This window comes from Pipistrellus hanaki (assembly GCF_964339955.1).
Source record: "Pipistrellus hanaki genome assembly, chromosome: 18".
NCBI classification, from domain to species: Eukaryota; Metazoa; Chordata; class Mammalia; order Chiroptera; family Vespertilionidae; genus Pipistrellus; species Pipistrellus hanaki.
The window spans coordinates 38267178-38285057 of record NC_140520.1 but is presented as its reverse complement, the minus strand read 5'-3'; the positions used below and the strand labels follow the sequence as shown (position 1 = coordinate 38285057).

Sequence of the window (17880 nt, the reverse complement as noted above, 5' to 3'; positions counted from 1 at the left end):
ATTAGATGAGCAGACAAGGCCCAGCAGAGTTGGCGATGAAGCCAACGGACCACGGCTCCACTCATCCCTCCCTGGAAGAGCATCCTGTGCCCACACACCAGGCAGAGCCTCTGGTGTCCGGGGGCTCCGTCTTCGGGATTTGGGGTCCGAGCTTTCAAGTTGCCTTGGCAGACATGAAAGGAGCTGGTAGGGCTGGGCATGCCTTCCATGCGTGTGCCGCTGCCAGGGAAAAGAGCCTGCCCTGGACCCGGGAGGGTGCACACGGGGGACGTGAGCCGGGGCTGCGGCCTGAGCTGAGCCAGCTGAGTGCAGGCTGCGGGCACTGCCAGCGGGAGGAGTCCCTCCGCCAGCCTCAGCCTGTGAGCATGCACATGAGAGTCTCCGGGGCCGCCGTGGGCCGGGTCATTTGTTACGTGGCACACCGTGGCCGTCCTGACTGTGAGAGATTGCTGCCAGCTACAGAGGAAGCTCCCAGAAGCACAGAGCTGCCTTCCATGGGCCAGGCCGCCTGGAGGACAGTCACCCCTCCCCATCCTGCCCTTTGGGGCCCCCGTGAGCACTCACCCGAGTCGGACACGGCTGGGCTCACCAGGCTGAGCAGCTCCCGCTCCTTCTCGTAGTCGCCTTTGCAGAGCAACTGGCCCTCCTTCAGCACGAACTCGTCCCCCTTCTGGAGCTGCCGCTCGCACACGCAGCAGCAGAAGCAGCCCAGGTGGTACACGCTCTTCTGGGCCCGCATCACAAACTCGTTGGGGGCGATGGCCTCGAAGCAGCCCCCGCATTTGACAGCAAACAGCCTGGGAGGGGGACAGAGGGGGGGTCTGTGACCGAGGTCCGCGGCCCCATGTCCCTCACACCAGCAGCAAAAGGAACCCAGAGAACGGGCCGAGGAGGCGTGGCCCCAGAGGACACACTGGGGCTCCCACCAAGGCCACGCCCGTCCTCGCATGCTGCAGGGTGGCCTGGGAGAGGCGCTCTTTTTCAAATGCCCTCGGGACAACCTGATCCTGTGTCAGAGCCTGCGGCATAAGCAAGAGATAATGTGCCCTAAAAATACCTCTGGTTCACCCCTGCTGGCATCCATGTCTCTATTTCCAAAACAAAGAGCTGTTTTCTTTTTGAAGCAACTGGGAAAGAAAGCCTCTCTGTGACGCCAGAGGGTCAAGGGCGTGGAAAGGCACCAGCTGACGGGAGAGGACATGGCAAGGCGGTGGAACTGCCCGAGGAGAACGCACCACTCCACGCCCGCTGCTCCCGGAGAGGAGGCAGCCCCTGGAGGAGGAACGGCCACCTCCCAGGGCCCCGTGAAGGACAGGCCAGCCCGCAGGCACGTCCCACACGGCCGTCAGAAGCACAGGCCTGGGCCGCCTCACAGTCCCCTTGCTCGCACCTGGAGCACCCGGCCGCCTCCCTCTTCCTGGAAACTTAAAGAAGGGGGTGAGGCTGGTGTGGCCCCAAACACAGGCCCAGGGGCCAGCACCCCCCCTCCTCCGCTGCCTGTGTGGGTGCTGTCGGGTCTGGGCCTCCAGGCGTACAGATCCCCTGACAAGTCGTCTTCACACACACACACACACACCCCCCCCCGTGCTGGGTGCTGTGCATCCGAAGAGCCACCTCTTCATCCCTGTGGGCCAACCTGAGCGCCGGTCAGTCCCTTCCGGGAGCCCCTCCTGGGCCCGTCATCCCAAGGCCCCTCTGCACCCTCCCTCCCCGGGCTGACACTCAGGAGAGAGGCCCAGGCGCCTGCAGCCGCAGGTGGCAACACCTGTGCTTGTTAGTCCTCCCCCCTGTGAGTCAGTGCCTCCTCCTCCTCCTCCTCAGGGTCGCCCCCACTACAACATTCGCCCCCACTGAGAGGGGGGTCCGGTGGGCTCCCCAGCAGCTGGGGAAGAGGCGGGCATTGTCTGGGCTCAAACCTCAGGCTAGTCAGTGGGGATTAGAGATGGGGACCGAGGTGCGGTGCTGTCTCTCCTCCACCAGGCCCCCTCATCTCACCTCTTGTCGCCCTCACTACCCCTGGGCACTCAGGGAGCAAAGCACACACAGCCCGTCACACAGCCCGTCACGTGTGCTACATGTGTGCACAGCTGCCGGCGCCACAGAGAACGCAGCTGCTGACACCACCTTCCACTTTCCTTGAAGGCTCAGAGCAAGTCCAGGTCAGAAGTCTAGATCCCAATTAAAACCCAGCTGTCTCTCCCAGTTTCCCAGGGCCTGCCCCCTTGGAATGCTACTGCGGCCTCGCTGGGGCAGCGCAGGCAGGTCTCACCACGGCCAGTTCTGCTGGGCATCGGGCAGCCCTGGCCCCCATCACAGATTCTCCTGGGAACGTGCTGTCCCCCTCACCGCAGGGGAGCGCCATGTGGCTGTGGGCAGGCACCAGGCAGGACCGGGGAGCCTGTCCTCGGCCCCACACAGGCCGCCGTGGCGTGAGTCTGAGGCGTGGGGGAGGGAGTACTCAGACAAGAGGGACAGAGGGCAGCAGGAGGCACGCCCCTCAGACAGTCTCTTCCGTCCCACAGGGGCCAGCTTGACGCCACCCCGCAGCCTCCGGCCTGCCCTGGAGGACGCAGAGAGGAGGAAGGGGCCGTTTGGGGCCAGAGCACAGGAGGTGGAGCAGGAAGACTGGCTCCTGGTCCGTCCTTTTCCCAGAGAACTCCGCTCGGACCTTCGACGGGCCAGAGTGACATGACACTTGGAGCCTGGGCAGACTCGGCGTTGTTCCGGGCGTCCCCCACTCCACACCTGTTAACCAGAGGCACCCAATCGCGAGCACCTCATCTCAGGCCCCAGACAGTTTCGGCATGACCTGCCTAGCCACCCAGTTCTCCAAACAAAGTCTTCCCAGAACTGTATCATTCACAGCTGCATCTTCATAAACACAACACAGCAAAGGCCAAAGGGATTGTGTGCAAACACACGCACACACACACACGCGCCACCGTATGTATGTATGTATAAGTCTGTGGGTGTGTGTGGGTGTGGCTGTTTGTTGTATTATATATATCTTTTGGAGGAACAAGAAGGAGGAAGGAAGTACCCAGAGTGGGAGAGGGACACGGGTGAGATGCAAGCCCGTGGGACTGTGGGAAACACATTTCTAAAAAGAATTGATCCATTGATTGATTGGCTGATGATTGATTTCTAGAGATTCCACTTAAAGAAATCTTTAAGCGGTTTCTCCTAAGCATGTCTGGAACTCCTCAGGCCAGAAAAGTCCTCAATTAGCTCCATTTCATGCTTCATGCTTCTCATGCAGGTTTGGAGCCCTGCTCTGTAGCCATGGAGACAGGAGGTTCCCAGAGCAGGATGAAGCTGGCACCTGAGGGGACAAGTCTCTGGCGGTCAGGAGAGGGGAGCTTGGGGGGGACGGGAGGGCTGTCCCTGAGCGGCAGGAAGAGCCAGCGGACGGCCTGCAAGGCCAGGTGGACAGTAGCCCTCGCTGCCCATGTGCGTCCAGGCAGAGCCACTCCGCCACTCTGCATCGCGGGTCCTGTCATAGCGACATAGCTCAGCCCAAACCATTCACTGCAGAGGAAAGGAGCTCGTGGAAGACAGAAACGGGAATTCATCTTTTCTGAACGCCCGCGTGGCGCCAGGAACTGCGGCATTGCTACAGCCACGGCCGCACCACTCTGGGGAAAGAGCTCGACGAGAACTCCTGTGTAAGCTCCGTTTCTCGGTATTGGGCCTTGGGGGCCGGCTCACAGGCTCTTCTCCCCTCTCTCCTGCGCCCTGTCCGGCCAGCACTGTCTTCTCAGCAGAACTAAGCAGAAAGATCAGCAGGTGGGATGCGGCCACAGCTCGTGTGAGGGTTTCTGGACCGGCCCCTGGCTCTGCAGGGTGTCCTGGGGCTGTGGCCCTGGGGGGACGGGCAGGAGTCAGGCCCCACCTGACCCCGTCGCGCTCTGGGCCCCAAAGTATCCAAAGGGACCCTGAGAGAGGCCTCTGCTGTGGATTTAGGTTAAGATCACTCAGTGCCTGGGAGCCCCCCAACTCAGCACCCCCGTGAGGAGGCCACGCTACCCCAACACGCTCAGGGACCAAGACAGTTCCTGCTGGGACCCCGCCCACTGGGAGCGTGGGGGCATTGTTCCTGCGGTGCCAGCAGAAATGCAGGCCAGCGGGTTGGGCCAGGAGGAGCCTGGAAAGCTCAGCCACAGACACGGAGCTGTGGGAACAGCAAGAGCAGAGGCGGCATGGAGCCATCAAATCCCCTTAGATCCAGGTCCCCACCCCCCACACACGCCACCGCTCAGCTCTGTGACCTTGGTCTGCGGATGGCAGTGTTCACTCACCAATGACTGGACCATGGAAAGAACCAGCCTCACAGAGCCCGGTAAGGACCAAACGCATTAAACAGTGCTTGGCACATGTAAGCCTTCAACAACATGGGAACCATACGGTGATGGTGAAGAGCGTGGAGAATCAGGATTAGTAAAGGAGATGGAGAGAGAGGACTGGGCAGGTAGGTCAGACCGAGGTCATGAGCGATGCAAGGATGTGGAGGCCAGCTTTTCGGTTGTGCTGGCTGTGACGTGGGGACCAGATCCCACCCGCAGCAGTGGCCTTGGGCTGGGCATTTGTCTGGCTTTACCCGGCTCAGCGTTCTAGCATGCATCTGTGAAATGCCTTCTAGCTCTATCAAGTAACAACCAAGTGATTTTCTCCTCAGTATCAATACTTCTGACTTTTTTACCTATGAATGCTCGTGCCTTCCTCCACTCTCTGCTCACCTGACCCTTGTCCACTAGATGCAGACACTAGAAGCTGCATCATCCCCATAACTGCCCTGCGCAGAGAGACTGCAGCCGAGCACAGGGAGACTGTAGCACATGGCAGCCTCATCAACACCCAGCACCACCCTCCCTCCCCCCGGCAAGTGCTTGGAGACCCAGGAGGACTGAGCAGGAATATAGGGGACCCCACCATGACACCCCAGGGCAGGTTTGCAAGGTTGAGCTCTTCATTAATCTGAACCCAGAATCCTGAAGACATCAGAGGGGGCTCCTCCGAGCCTCTGCACCACGGAAAATCACACAGCTTCCAACCTGAGCAGCTGGGTGTGTCCGGGTCTCACTCCGCCAGAATGCGCAGAGAACTGCTGTCAGCCTCCATCAGCAAGCGCTGCAGGCGAGGCACCTTTTCCGCAGCACTGCCCAGCCCCCTCCATGGGGGTTATTGCATTTTTAATTAGTTTTTAGAAAGAGAGGAAAGGGGAGGGGTTGAGGGAGAGAAAGAAACATCCATTTGTCGTTCCACTTGCATGTGCATTCAGTGATTGATTCTGGTATGTGCCCTGACCAGGGATCGGAACCACAGCATTGGCCTATCAGGATGACCATCCAACCAACGGAGCTCCTGGCCAGGGCCCAGCAGTGTATGTCTAAGTCCTGGGTTGAGGAATGTGGGAGAAGGTCTTTGTGTCCCTCTGCAATGCAGGCTCAGTTTCCACCCTCTCCACCAGGGGGCAGTACAGCAGCATTCACGGATGCCATGTTGACTTGGTAACTGAGGTCATCCAGGCACCAAGACAGGCATTGGCCATAAGCCAAGACTGTCTGCCGGGAGGCTCTGTGGCCGGGAGCCTGGGAGACCATGTGGCTGAACATGGGGAGTATTCAAAAGTATTGGGAACCAAAAGCATGGCTTGTGGCCTTAGAAGTAGTGACACAAGCAACCTTGTCAGCTGGCTCCAGGTCTCTGTCCTTGAGGCTGAGCCAACACCATCACAATAAGCGCCGGAGCCCGTGGGCCCGGGGCGGTGGGAAAGTCTGCAGGGACAATAGACGTGGCAGCATCTTCTATAGGAGACAGTCTCGGGGCTCTGCGGTGGGGAGAAAATGGGAAACAATAGTGTCTGGCTCAGCCAATCAGAGGCTCCGTGTCCTGGGGTCCTGGGGAGCAGTGGGGGCCGTGCAAAGGGATGGGAATGGGGAGTGCGGTGTCTGCACCGCCCAGAGCACCTCGCTGAGAAGCTCGGCATCCATCGCAAAGGGTGGCTGAGTCCCTCCCTCGTTCTCACACAGCGTCTGGTCCAGGGTGAGCCAGGCAGAGCAGGGACAGCATGGTTTTCCAGTCTGATAGGACCTGGGTTCAAGTCTCAGTTCCTTCCACCTCTGAGAACGTGGTCACCCTCCCGGAGCGCCTGCTGCTCCATAGATGAGTCATCACAACCTCCCGAGACCCTTGGAGACTGATGAGACGGCGTGCTGGAAGTATCTGACACTCGCAGAAACCAATTGGACATATATGCCCACGTCAATACCGGTGTGAGACCGTTTATTTCAAGACGAAGCCGTAATTCGGACTCCATGCATTTCTCAAGGCTGTGACTCTCGTTACAACAAATTAAACCAAACGCCAACAAGCCTTTCCCAGGTCACTGGCGGAGACCCACAGGCATAAGGAAAGGGCATGTGCTTGAGGAGATGGAAGGTGCCTCACATTCAGGCGACCATGGCTCTGGGCTCCCCTCACCCGAGGTCCGTGCTGACATTAGCGTTGCAACGGGTGGTGGCCAGCGCCCCGGCCACTGCTTGACGACACCCTCCATTCAGGGAGTCGGCAGCACTGTGTGTTGAGCCAACCAGAGCCAACAGGTGCTGCTTGGCACGCTGTCACTCTCTGGCAGATACCTGGGAGCCCCCTTCCGGTACCATCTCAGGGTCGGGTGATGCTGCTCACAGGCTGTGGGCCTGCGCTGAGACATCTCTCTTCTTCTCCTGCTTCCCGGGCTGTCAGGCCCCCTCAAGGTCAGTCAGCCTCACCCCTCACGTTATAACTGGAAAGAAACCAATGCTGAAAAGGAGCAGGGACCCACCCCGACCACAGAGAACATGAAGGTCACGAGAGAGCCAGGCAGAGCTTGGGGCTCAGTCCACAGTCAGAAATAAAGGAGGCTCAATACGGCCCAACTGGGGATAGAAAGGTGTCCCTGGGCCCCTGGGCCGTCACCCTAACCAGCTGAGTGAGTGGCTAGTGGGTGAGACAGTGAGTCGCTCCTGCTCTCTCGGTGCCCTCTCCCCTCCCCCCAGCTCTCCCCTCTCTTTCTGCTGAAACCTAGAAAGCTGTCTAGGAGTCAGGCTGCAGAGCAGAAGACCGCGGTGAAGGTGTGGATTCCACACCCTGGGCCGAGGTGGCACAGCGCAGATCACAGGCTTCCCACAGTGTCACGCAGACAAGCAAACATGGCGAGAAACATAAGGCAGGCGCACGGAAAATATATGTTTCCTTTTTAGGGAGTTAAAGGTTTGGTTTCCTTTGAAAATGTCAGTATTCCTTTCCCTTCATCCTCATTAGCCTCCTGGGACCCTCGTAAGCATACCCAGCACACACAGAGCCAGGGATGAGGTATTTTTAGCTGATATTCTGGGCACAGATTCCTATTGTTTCACGATTTTTGGCTTGGCTGGATGGCACGTGGCCAATACAATGTATACTCTTACAAAGAATGCATGTTCCTGGCTGCCTGCATGTGCGTGTGTGTGTGTGTGTGTGTGTGTGTGAGAGAGAGAGAGAGAGAGAGAGAGAGAGAGAGAGAGAGAGGGAGACAACAGTGGGCGGACAGCGCTTTATTGATGATGTTTTGATGGGAAGGATTCTGAGAGCCCAGCAGGGGGCAACACAGAGCTCTCCGTGAATCCTGAGCGCTTTTGTTGCCATCACTCTCATTTTTACCATTGTGCTCTGCAGGGCGACAACGCCCTATTGTCTCAACCGAGAGCTCCTCAGAGAGTCAACCAATACAGGCAGCACAGTGTCAGGAACTACACAAATTCTCAAAGTCATGGCCTGGCTTCCAATCTGCTGGTGCTCCAGCAGACAGTCCATGATCACGCTCAAACCCCAGGAGTGCTGACGCTCTCCCTTCTCCTCACACAGGAGGTGGGCAAAGTAGGTTAATAATAATAATAATAATAATAATAATAATAAACACAGTAACTAATTATTAAGTAATAAAAGAATAAACTCTGTTTCATGAACTGACAACTGTAAACCTAATTTGCCCATGACTGTATATATAGGATGTCCCCCCAAAATGTATACACACTGTAACAGCTCAGTTACACTGTCTTTGTAATCATCCAAAGTGTGTGTGCACATTTTTGGGACATCCTATACATAACACCTGTTCGTAAGGATCACCCAGTCTTCTCGGGGTGACAAGAAAAGACAATCACAGATGGACAATCTGCAGAAAGACCTCCTGCCACCGTGGCAGCAGAGCCACAGGGAACAGCCACGCGGGACTGCCCTTCCCACATGCAGGGGCACAATCTCTCTGGTGATCTCAATCTGCAGAATGCGTTTCGTTCAAAATTCTCAAAGCCTGTGGGATGCTGGGAAACCTCTCAGCTCTGAATGGGGGCGGGCAGGGCAGACTGTTATCTGAATCCATTGGCCTCATCACACAGGCTCTGCGCACACCCAAGATCCAGCACGAAGAGCCAGGTGTCCTGCACCACCCACACAGCCTCTCCCTCATGAGGCCGTGTCCCCTCCTGTCTGGCTAGACCCCGGGTGTCCTGAGAGCTCAGGAAGGTTCCAGCTCTTGTTCTCTTTATTTTCCCCTTCATTCTTTTACTCTTTTATCCTTCAACTCTCTCCTCGCCCTGAAAAACTGAAAGACACCTCCTCCCCCCCCCCCAATCAGGATGGCTACTATGAAAAGGAAATCTGGGGAAGATACAGAGAACTTAGAACCCATCTGCACTACTGTCTGCAAATGGTGCTGCTGACATAGAAAATTATACCTCAGGTCCTCAAAAAATTAAAAATAGAATTGCCTGCATGACCCAGTGGCTCTGCTTCTAGGTAAATACCCCAAATAATTGAAAGCAGGGGCTCAAAGAGATGTCTGTACACGCGTGTTCACGGCAGCACTATGTACAACAGCCAGAGGGTGGAAACCACAGGTGAATGATAAGCCAAATCAGGGAGATGCCACAGAAGTGTATTGTAATGGAGTATTATTCAGCCTTAAGAAGGAAGGAAATTCTGACACATGTGCAACGTAATGAGAACATTATGTTAAATGAACTAAACCAGTCACAAAGGGACAAGCACTGTATGATTCCACTTATAGGAGACTAGAGGCCTGGTGCATGAGATTTGTGCACTCGCAGGGGGTCCCTCAGCTAGGCCTGTGCCCTCTCACAGTCTGGGAGCCCTCGAAGGATGTCCAACTGACGGCTTAGACCTGCTCAGGGAGCGGACCTAAGCCAGCAGTCGGATATCCTTAACACTGCCACAGAGGCAGGAGAAGCTCCCACCACTGGCACTGCACTTGCCAGCCATGAGCCCAGCTTCTAGCTGAGCGGCACTCCCCCACTGTAGGAGCACAATGACGGCCAGGGGGCAGCTCCTGTGTTGAGCAAACAGTCATTCCGCCATTCAGTCAATTTGCATATCAGCCTTTTATTATATAGGATAATTTGAGTAGTGAAGTTCATAGCGACAGAAAGTAGAATGGTGGGTGCAGGGTTTGGGGGAGGTGGGACTGGGAAGTTACTGTTTAATGGGTGTGGAGTTTCAGTTTTGCAAGATGAAAAGAGTTCTGGAGATGGATGGTGGTGATCATAGCACAACAATGTGAATGCACTTAATGCCACTGAACTGTTAAACCTGGTTGACATAAATTTTGTGTTATAAATTTGATGGTAAGCATTACCATAACTTTTAAAAATTAAAAAAATAACTGGAAAACAATGATCTTTCATACTCTACCTCCCATGACCAAAAATCTCAGTGACTGTGTTCCCAGTTGAAAAATCTCACCTGCCCAGACTCCCTTGCAGGACAGGGAACTGAGGGGGATGGAGGGATGGAGAGTGGGATGTTTTGGAAAAACTCTCATTCTCTTTATGAGATGAAAAAGGCTCAGCTGTTGCATACATTTTGCCTTCACCTTTTCCCTTATTTCTGTCCCTGGGATTAAAATGTAACACCTGGGGTTGAGTCAGCCATCTTGGCACTAAGAGAATAAACGCCACCTGTTAAAGATGCAGAGCAAGAGGAGAGAATCCTGGATCCCTGAAAGCTTCCTGAGCAGTTGCACCATCCTTGGACTTCCTACTTCTTGACTCCCTTTCAGTGGGAAAAGTAAAATCTCCTTTTCATTAACGCGCGTGTCAGGAAGCAGGTGTGTGAAGCCAGATGATCCCAGAAGGGCCTGCCCTTTCCATTCAAGGTCTAGTGGGCCCATGGCAACTCCTCCACGTAGGCACCAGCCTGCATCACTTCAAATTCACTCAAAGGCTACATCACATTTTTGTATCATTACATTTATATATTTCTCCCAAATTGGGGGTGGGGGGTGGGTGTCCTTCTCTTGACCCCTACCTACATATTGATTTGACAGCCTTTGTAGAAAATTTCAAAAACAAATTATTTGTATTTCCTATCTCCAGCTCCTCTGCTTCCACTCTCTTTTAAGGCCAATCCCATTAGGCACTTGTCTCACTCTAACAAACCTTCCTTTGAAGGCCACTAATGATGTCCACTCATGATGACCTGGCATTGCGGTCACCTGGCTTCAGAACCCCTCACTCCCCTAGCTCACCAGGCACCTTCTCCATCTCCTTGCTCATCTCCCTCAACCTGAAATGTCTCATCCTCTTTTCTATCTAAACTCATTGTCCTTGGTGACTTACCCAGTCTCACCTAAATTACTTCCAATGGCTTCGAAATGTCTCTCTCCACCTCAGATCTCTCTCCCAAGTCTAACTACCCACCTACTCAATATTGGACTTCTCATCGAAATCTCCAACTTAACACCAAAGCAGAATTCCTGATCACATCCCACCCACTTCACACCCCAACTCAAACCAGCTCCAACCAACCACAGCTGCCACTCCCCTGTGGATAAACAGCACCTACAACTTTTCTGTTGCTCCAGACAAACATTTCAGAACCATTCCTGACTCCTGCCCACAATCCCATTAAACTGTCCACCAGCCATGTCTGCTCCACCTCCCAGGGATAACCGGACCTGACCACTCACCCCCTCCGCCTGCTCTCCCCGCACCCTGCCGGGTCCTCACAGTTTCCCGCTGCACCGCCCGCTCCTTCCTGCCTCCTGGCCCGTTCATGGCCAACCAGAAGCCAGAGGATCCCACTGATGGGCTGTGGTGGCCCTGCACTGTCCGAAGGCCGCGGTCACTGGGATGCTGGGAGGGGAGGAGGGAATCTGGGAGTGATGAAGGGAACGAAGCCCTAAACAAGAACCTTCAGTAATAACTGGAACCTGAGCAGCGTGACGGGGCGCACATGCTGCGTGGAGACTCCGGAGCGAGCCAGGCTGTCCCGACAAGAAGCCCACGGCGAGTTCAGCAGGTGGGAAAGCGACCGGCTTGCCTGCTCCCTGCCAACACAGAGGAGCGTCGGGAGAAAACGCGGGAAATGTGTGCTTCCTGCCAGATGCAAGCTTGTTCTGGCCCAGTGGAGGAGGGCTGCTAAGCTGACTGCGGCCTCTTTCATAGGAAACGGGGGATCTAGACACCCCTTTGAGCTGAGGCATGAAGGGCAGCCAGCACACAGAGTTGATGCAGAAGGAGCCTGGACAGGCATGGACCCCTCACCCCACTCCCAGATTCCCTCCTCCCCTTCCAGCATCCCAGTGACCGCGGCCTCTGGACAGTGCAGACACCACTGCACCTCTGGAGCCCCCTGTGCCTGCTAAGAGAATGCTGACCTGGCTGGCAGCAGTGCCCATCCCAGGACAAGTCATAATTCATCTCAGCAGGTGACCGACCTCTTTCCCCTTTGCCAGTGCCCAGCTCTGGGGCGGGCACAAGGCCCAGTTACCGCCAAAGGGATAAGAGGTAAAGTGGGGGGAGGGGTTCCTGAGAAAGAGGGAACTCTATGAGTGAGAAGCAAACATCGAAGAAGCCATAGCCCAGCTCTTTGCACCTCAGGCCGCCCGGCTGCAGAGCGCGTCCGGGAGGGTGGGACCACCCCACAGGCACGCTGGCCAGCAGGGAGGGTGGGGTCAAGATAGAGGCTGGACTCTGAGGACCTGGCTGAACTGCCAAACCAACAGTGACCCTGCTCCCAACGGCTGTGGGCCGAAGGCCCTGCTCCTTCCACGTTGTTCCTTGCGTCCCAGGACCTGCGAGCCTTCCGCTTACCTGGGCTCTGGCTGCAGGCCGCCTCAGGGTCCTGTGCAGTTGCCGTCACAGCACATGGCTCCCGCGGGACAGACTTGGGAGGGAGCAGCTCCCCCAGCCCGGGCTGGCAGCAGCTCAACCTGAGAGGCCAGGGCCCGAGGCCCACGCTGAGCCCCACGCTGGAGGGACCAGAACCACTTTCCCCGCTGCTGGGCGGGTACAGCACTTGGAAAGCAGTGGGTGTGCCGAGCAGAGAGCAGGCTCGGGCCCTGGCTGACCCCAAAGGCCACTGCGTGGAGGATCCGCCCCCAGCGAGGCCCCGGGCATGACCAGCGATGTTTCCCCAGACCCTCGCTGCCTAGGATGCGAAAGCAAATTCCACCACAGGTTCAAGTTAATTGCAAACATTTGCTGCTGTGGAGAACCCCATTTTTCAAGAGCCCACAGAGATCTGGTTACACCAGTGGCTGAAGCACCAACCAGCTCCCTTCGCTCGTGGAAAGCAGCAGGGCCACCGTGAGGTGCCACAAACTGTGGACAGGCCCGCACTCCCTCCTCCCTCCCGTCATGCCATCTGTCCCTGCGTCACTGGCTCAAACCAATGCGTACCCCAGGCCCGAGAGCGTGCATGCCTCCATCGGCACAGACCACAGCCACGGGGAGGGGGAAGACGGGCAGGAGGGGAGGGGGGAGGAGAGGAGGGTGCGGACAGGCTGGGGGCTGCTGGCCAGGTTCCATGGTCCGGTGCTGAAGTAAGAGGCACAGAGAAACCCAGAGGCCCCGGGAGGCCCGGAGCAGCCAGGCCGGGTCCGCGCGGGGTCTCTGAGCGATCGTTATTGATGGTGTGGTTTAGGAAGAGGCCAGGGAGGTGAACTGGGGGCTGACAAGGCCCTGGGCTCACGGCGCTGCCTGGGGAGGTCCCCAAGCAGCATGAGGGGCTGGGAAGGAGGTGGGACTTAGATATTCGCGAACATTCTTCTACGGGCCACAGACAGGCATTTGTCAGCACAGCGCTGGCGGCACGAGGAGGAAACGGAGGGCTTTCGTGGCCAGCCCTGCGTCGCACCCACATCCCCCCAGTCCCCTGGGCTGCATTCCATGGTTTGGATTTGTACCAGCCCAGCTGGAGGCGGGCGAGGCCCCGTGGGCGGGCGACGAGGACCTCGGCTGTGAGGCCTGGGCTCCTGCACTGCCTGGGGCAGGTCCTCCCGCTGTCACTCCAGCTCGGGAGGAGGGCTGTGTGAAGCCATCACCACCCGGCAGTGACCTGCCATGTGTGGGGACTCGTCCCTGGGCCCTTGCAAAGGGAAGCCACGTGGGTGGTCTGAAGACTGCAGCCTGCATGGCCAGCTTCACGGGGAGCCCAACACCCCCAGCAGGCACCTCCTAACAGCCAGTCACGAGCCAGGCAAGTCTATGCACACAAAGGCCATTCTCTGACAGATGCCACATGGAGCCACCGCGAAGGGGAGAGACCTGCCCAGAAAGTCAGGGCCCCCGGCTGGTCAGGGCCCTGTCTGGGCTCCGGTACAATGGACACCCCTCCCCACTCCCTTGTTCTGTCTCTGCAGTGAATGTGCCCCGCACAGCCTGCAGCACATGGCTAAGTGACGGCTTGTCTGTAATATCCAGCGTTGTTACGCGCACGCATCCTGAGTCGCTCATGCGAGGACACCAAGACGGCCCTACTGCAGGGTCCCAGGTCCAGTGCGGGCGCGAGAAAAGCTGAGGGACAGCAGGAGTGGCTGAGGCTTCCTGGTGAGGGGCCAGGACCGCAGAGAGACGCTGCAGGCAGCGCCAAGGTAGGCGAGACACAAGACTGGCAGCATCATGCTCGCCGAACCCTTATGCCCGAGGCACTCCTCCGGGTGTTCGATGGGTCCTGGGCCCCTCATCACCACCCTGAGTCAGACACAGTCAGCACCCGCTTCCCAGGCTGGGGAGCTGGAGAGGTTCCCCCCCCCCCCGGCCCCTCCTCCCAGCCTGCCTGTGCGTGTGGCCCCGGGTCCCGGGAGAGCACACCTGCTGGGGCTGGAGTGACCGTCCCCTCCACCGTTCAGGCCAGTTTTGTGTCTCACCACCGCGTCCCCACATCAGGCCTCTGCACTTACAGCCACGTGGGCTAAGAGCCCTCCACACGTGGTTCATGTCACCGGTTTTTGCCTGTGGGCCTCTCCCTGCCCTCTCCCCGCACCATCCCAGGGAACGCACACAGGGCTCAGCACAAGCCCAGCTCGAGCGCGGATCCTCTCCGTCAGACCGGACGGGACTGGAATGACTTGAACTAATTTGGAGGAGAGGTCGGGGCGTGGATGTCAGGCTGACTGCCGAGCCAGAACAGTGAGGAATGACCCACCTTCCCTGTGCCAGACTCCGGGGGTGAGTCCTGACGGCGGACATCAGAGGCGGCGGCTGGCTGAGACGCCGCCACCCCCGGGGAGCCCGTGGGATGGTCTCCGGCCACAGCCTCGGGGCTGCACGGCCCCCTGAAACTTTATGGCCCCGTTGCCATGGAGGTCTCGGATGTAACGCACCGTGGAGGCAAAGCTGGAAACGCCCGGAGGCGAGACTCTGGTGGGAACCCATTCAAGAGTGAGTTACTTCACCGCTCTGAGCCTCAGTTTCCCCACCGGTAACGTGGAGATGACAACGCTGTCTCATGATGTCATGGGGGATTAAACGCAGCAGCAGCAGGAGAGGAGAGTACTGGAGCACAGGAGGCCTCAGTCACTGATAGCACACAGTTCCTGGCCTGTTCTGGACAATCAGTTAACCAGCAGGAAGGAAGGGCTGTGCTCCTGGCTGGGCCGGTGTGGGGGGTGGGGAGACCCTGAGCAGCTATGCTCCTGATCCTCTGGTCTGAGCACTCCTGATGCCGTGTATGTGTACATGTGCATGTGCGTGCATGTTCACATGTGCATGTGTGTGCGTGCATTGCGTGTGCACATGTGCGTATGTGTGTGTGTGTGTGTGTGTGTGTCTTCCGCCCATGAATTTTGAACACCGGCCAACCCTGAGAACGAGCGCAGACGGGGCCAGGCAGCGAGATAACCACAACCGTGCTGGGACCGACGCTGAGGTTTCACAAAGGCAGGAGCGTGAGTGGTGGGACTGTGCGAGAGGCTGGGGGGGCGGAGGGGGAGGATGAGGAGACCCGGAAGGACTCTCCCAGAGCGAGCCATCCACACGGCCCCGGGAATGCGTGCTCGGGCCGCTGCCCAACAGAAACCCCCGGCCGCGCGTTCCCGAACCCTCGCTGCCCGCGTGCCCGTCAGGAGGCCTGAGAACTCCGCCAGCCCCTCCCTTTCCGACGACAAGAGCTGGGACCTCAACGTTGGGCCCTTGCCAACAAGAGCTCTTCAATCATAAAAATATTCCAGCAGACAGCCGGCCGAGAGCGGCCCTCGCCTTGCCCGGCAGGCTCTGGCATAGCCAGCCCCGTCGGTTTCCCCCCGCAGGCACCCGAGGGTCCCAGGAGGACCCCGCACATGCGACTAATGGTGACATACAAGGCACAGAGGCAGTGAGGAGGAGCAGAGGCAGGGGAGTCCTGGCTGAGGGGTGCTGAGCCTCCCAGGCCAGGCCCCTCCAGTCAGTGACCCTCAGCAATGTGGGCAGCGTCTGAATGCGTGAGAAGCTGGAAGCAGGGATTGGGGAGGGGGCGGGGTACAGCTCTGGAGGCTTCTGTCTGACTGTTCAGGACTGGAAAGGTGACGCCGGGGAGGGGTTCCCCTGGACCCATGGGGAGCGGCAGGCAGGGAGGCGTGGCCAGCTGGCAGGGAGGTGGATGGCGACATCAGGCCAGCATGGAGGGACCCTGCAAACGGGAGGGGCTCGGGTCAGAGGGGTCTGTGGGTGGCATGTCTCCGCGATGAAGTTGTCTTGGCATCTGCCCGCCTCTCCACCCTCAGCCAGGGCTCACTCCCAGGAGCACCAGCTTCCAGAGGCCCCTCTGCCAAGCCTCCGCCTGGAAGAGGCGTTCCGGGGCCGTGCCAGCATCTGGGACGCTGTTGGGGTGCCGACAGGCTCTGCGGCCCAGGGTGGCATCGTTTGCTGCGTCCTCCTCCTCAGACTCCCTCTCACGCGGGGGACAGTGTTCCTCTCTGCTCCACGGGCACCCTGCCTCCCGTGGCCACAGCCTCTGGCCTCAGGCCTGGAATCCCTGCCCCACCCCCACCCCGGGCACAGCAGCACTTGGAATGCTTCCTGCCAGCGTGGCAGAGGAAGGGGCGTGTGGGTGAGAATGCAGCCCTTCCGACTGGCTTGGGTCAGTGAGGAACTAGAGTGGGGTTCCCCAGGGGCCTACAAACCCCAGCGAGTGTACAACCTGTCTATCAGTGCAGTGAATTTTGGGGAATAACTAGTAGCTAAGATATCAGTTACCCGCATTGTCGCTGCCACAGGTGTTTCAGCTCTGCCGGCCGCTGCGAGGGCTCCGTGTCTTCACTGTCCCTCCGGCCCCCCCCGCCCCCCGTGATCTCCCAACCTCACGGCTCCATGAGCCCAGGCACCCACTCCACCGCTTTAGGACCGGCTCCTGGCGTGGCTGGCAGTGGGCAGGGGACAGGACGGGACGAGGTTCACGCACAGGCCCTGGGGACAGCACACCGGAAGCCTAGTCCGGGCAGAGGCCAGCAGGGTGGCATCGGCGTCAGCCCTGCATGGGCACTGAGGGCAGCAGCCAGGCCGAGGGTGGGCCTTGCTCTGTGAGGCCACAGGGATGCGCAGCCCTGGAGGACACAGCTAGGGGCCACCCGAATCTGAGGACCCCGAGGGACTCAGTGACTCCCACGCAGACCCAGAGCTGATCGCTCTGAATACAAACTCCCCAACCATGTCCTAGTGGCTCCAGGGCCCGAGGGACACTAGCTTACGGCCCGTCCAGCAGCCCTGGGTGCCCAGCTCAGCGCCCCTGCCCGACACCACAGCCGCATGCAGCTGTCCTTCCCCGGGAACCTGAGTTAACTCCACCTCCCTGCGGCCCTCCCAGTGCCCAGCTCCTCTGCTCTCTCAGTACAGGGAGCCCGGCTTCCGTGTGCCTCGGTTTCCCCTTTGGGGAATCGGGTCGGTGCCGCTGTGCATCCGTCGAAGGAGTGTATTGAACGCCCTCCAGAAGCGGCACAGGGAAAACCTGTCCTCCCAACAATGTCTCTGCGGCAATAAGAGTAATGTGCACTATTAGTTCCAACAAATGACCGCGCTCGGTCTGTGCAGCAGCCTCACTGCACAACAATAAACACATCAACTGCCCCCGAGACGCTCCGTGCAGACCTGGCGGGAGGGGGGCGCGAGCGAGCCGCTCAATGACCCTTCCATCCCGCGGTCCCCTCTCCCCGGGGCGGGCAAGTGCTCGTTTTACTGCCTGGCAACCGGGCTGGGACTAAGCTTGCTAAAATATGAGTGTGTTTTTGGCTGGAGTACCAGAGAGCCCGCAGCCCTATGGAGAGAGAAAAATTGAACACACCAGGCCATGGCTCCAGAAAGGGGGCGAATCAGGCTTCCCGCGGGGCAGGCTGGGCCGTGGCATTCTTCGGATAATGCTGAACAAACCCCGAACAAAGGCGGCCAACCTAGCGGCGTGTTCGCAAAGTGTGTTCTCAGCAGATTCGGGCTCCCCGGCCCCGAGCGGCTCTGCGGCCCGGGTCCCACCCTAAGCGTCCCGTTTTTCCGCACTGCTCCCCTGTCTGAATTCCTACAGGTCCTGCCAATCAGAATTCCTCACCTCAGGCTCGGGGGGCCTGGCAACCAGGCAAGCGCTGGCGCTTTTAAA

The 17880-nt window shown here is 58.4% G+C and overlaps 1 protein-coding gene across 2 annotated transcripts in view; it reads right to left on the bottom strand.

Moving 5' to 3' along the window:
* LMX1A (LIM homeobox transcription factor 1 alpha) overlaps nucleotides 1-17880 on the bottom strand; it is a 102596-nt gene that overhangs the window by 32882 nt on the left and 51834 nt on the right. For both annotated transcript variants that reach the window (XM_084867124.1, XM_084867125.1), the window contains exon 4: nucleotides 565-797. In XM_084867124.1, coding sequence (XP_084723250.1) covers nucleotides 565-797 — 233 coding nt within the window. The remainder of the gene's footprint in view (nucleotides 1-564; nucleotides 798-17880) is intronic.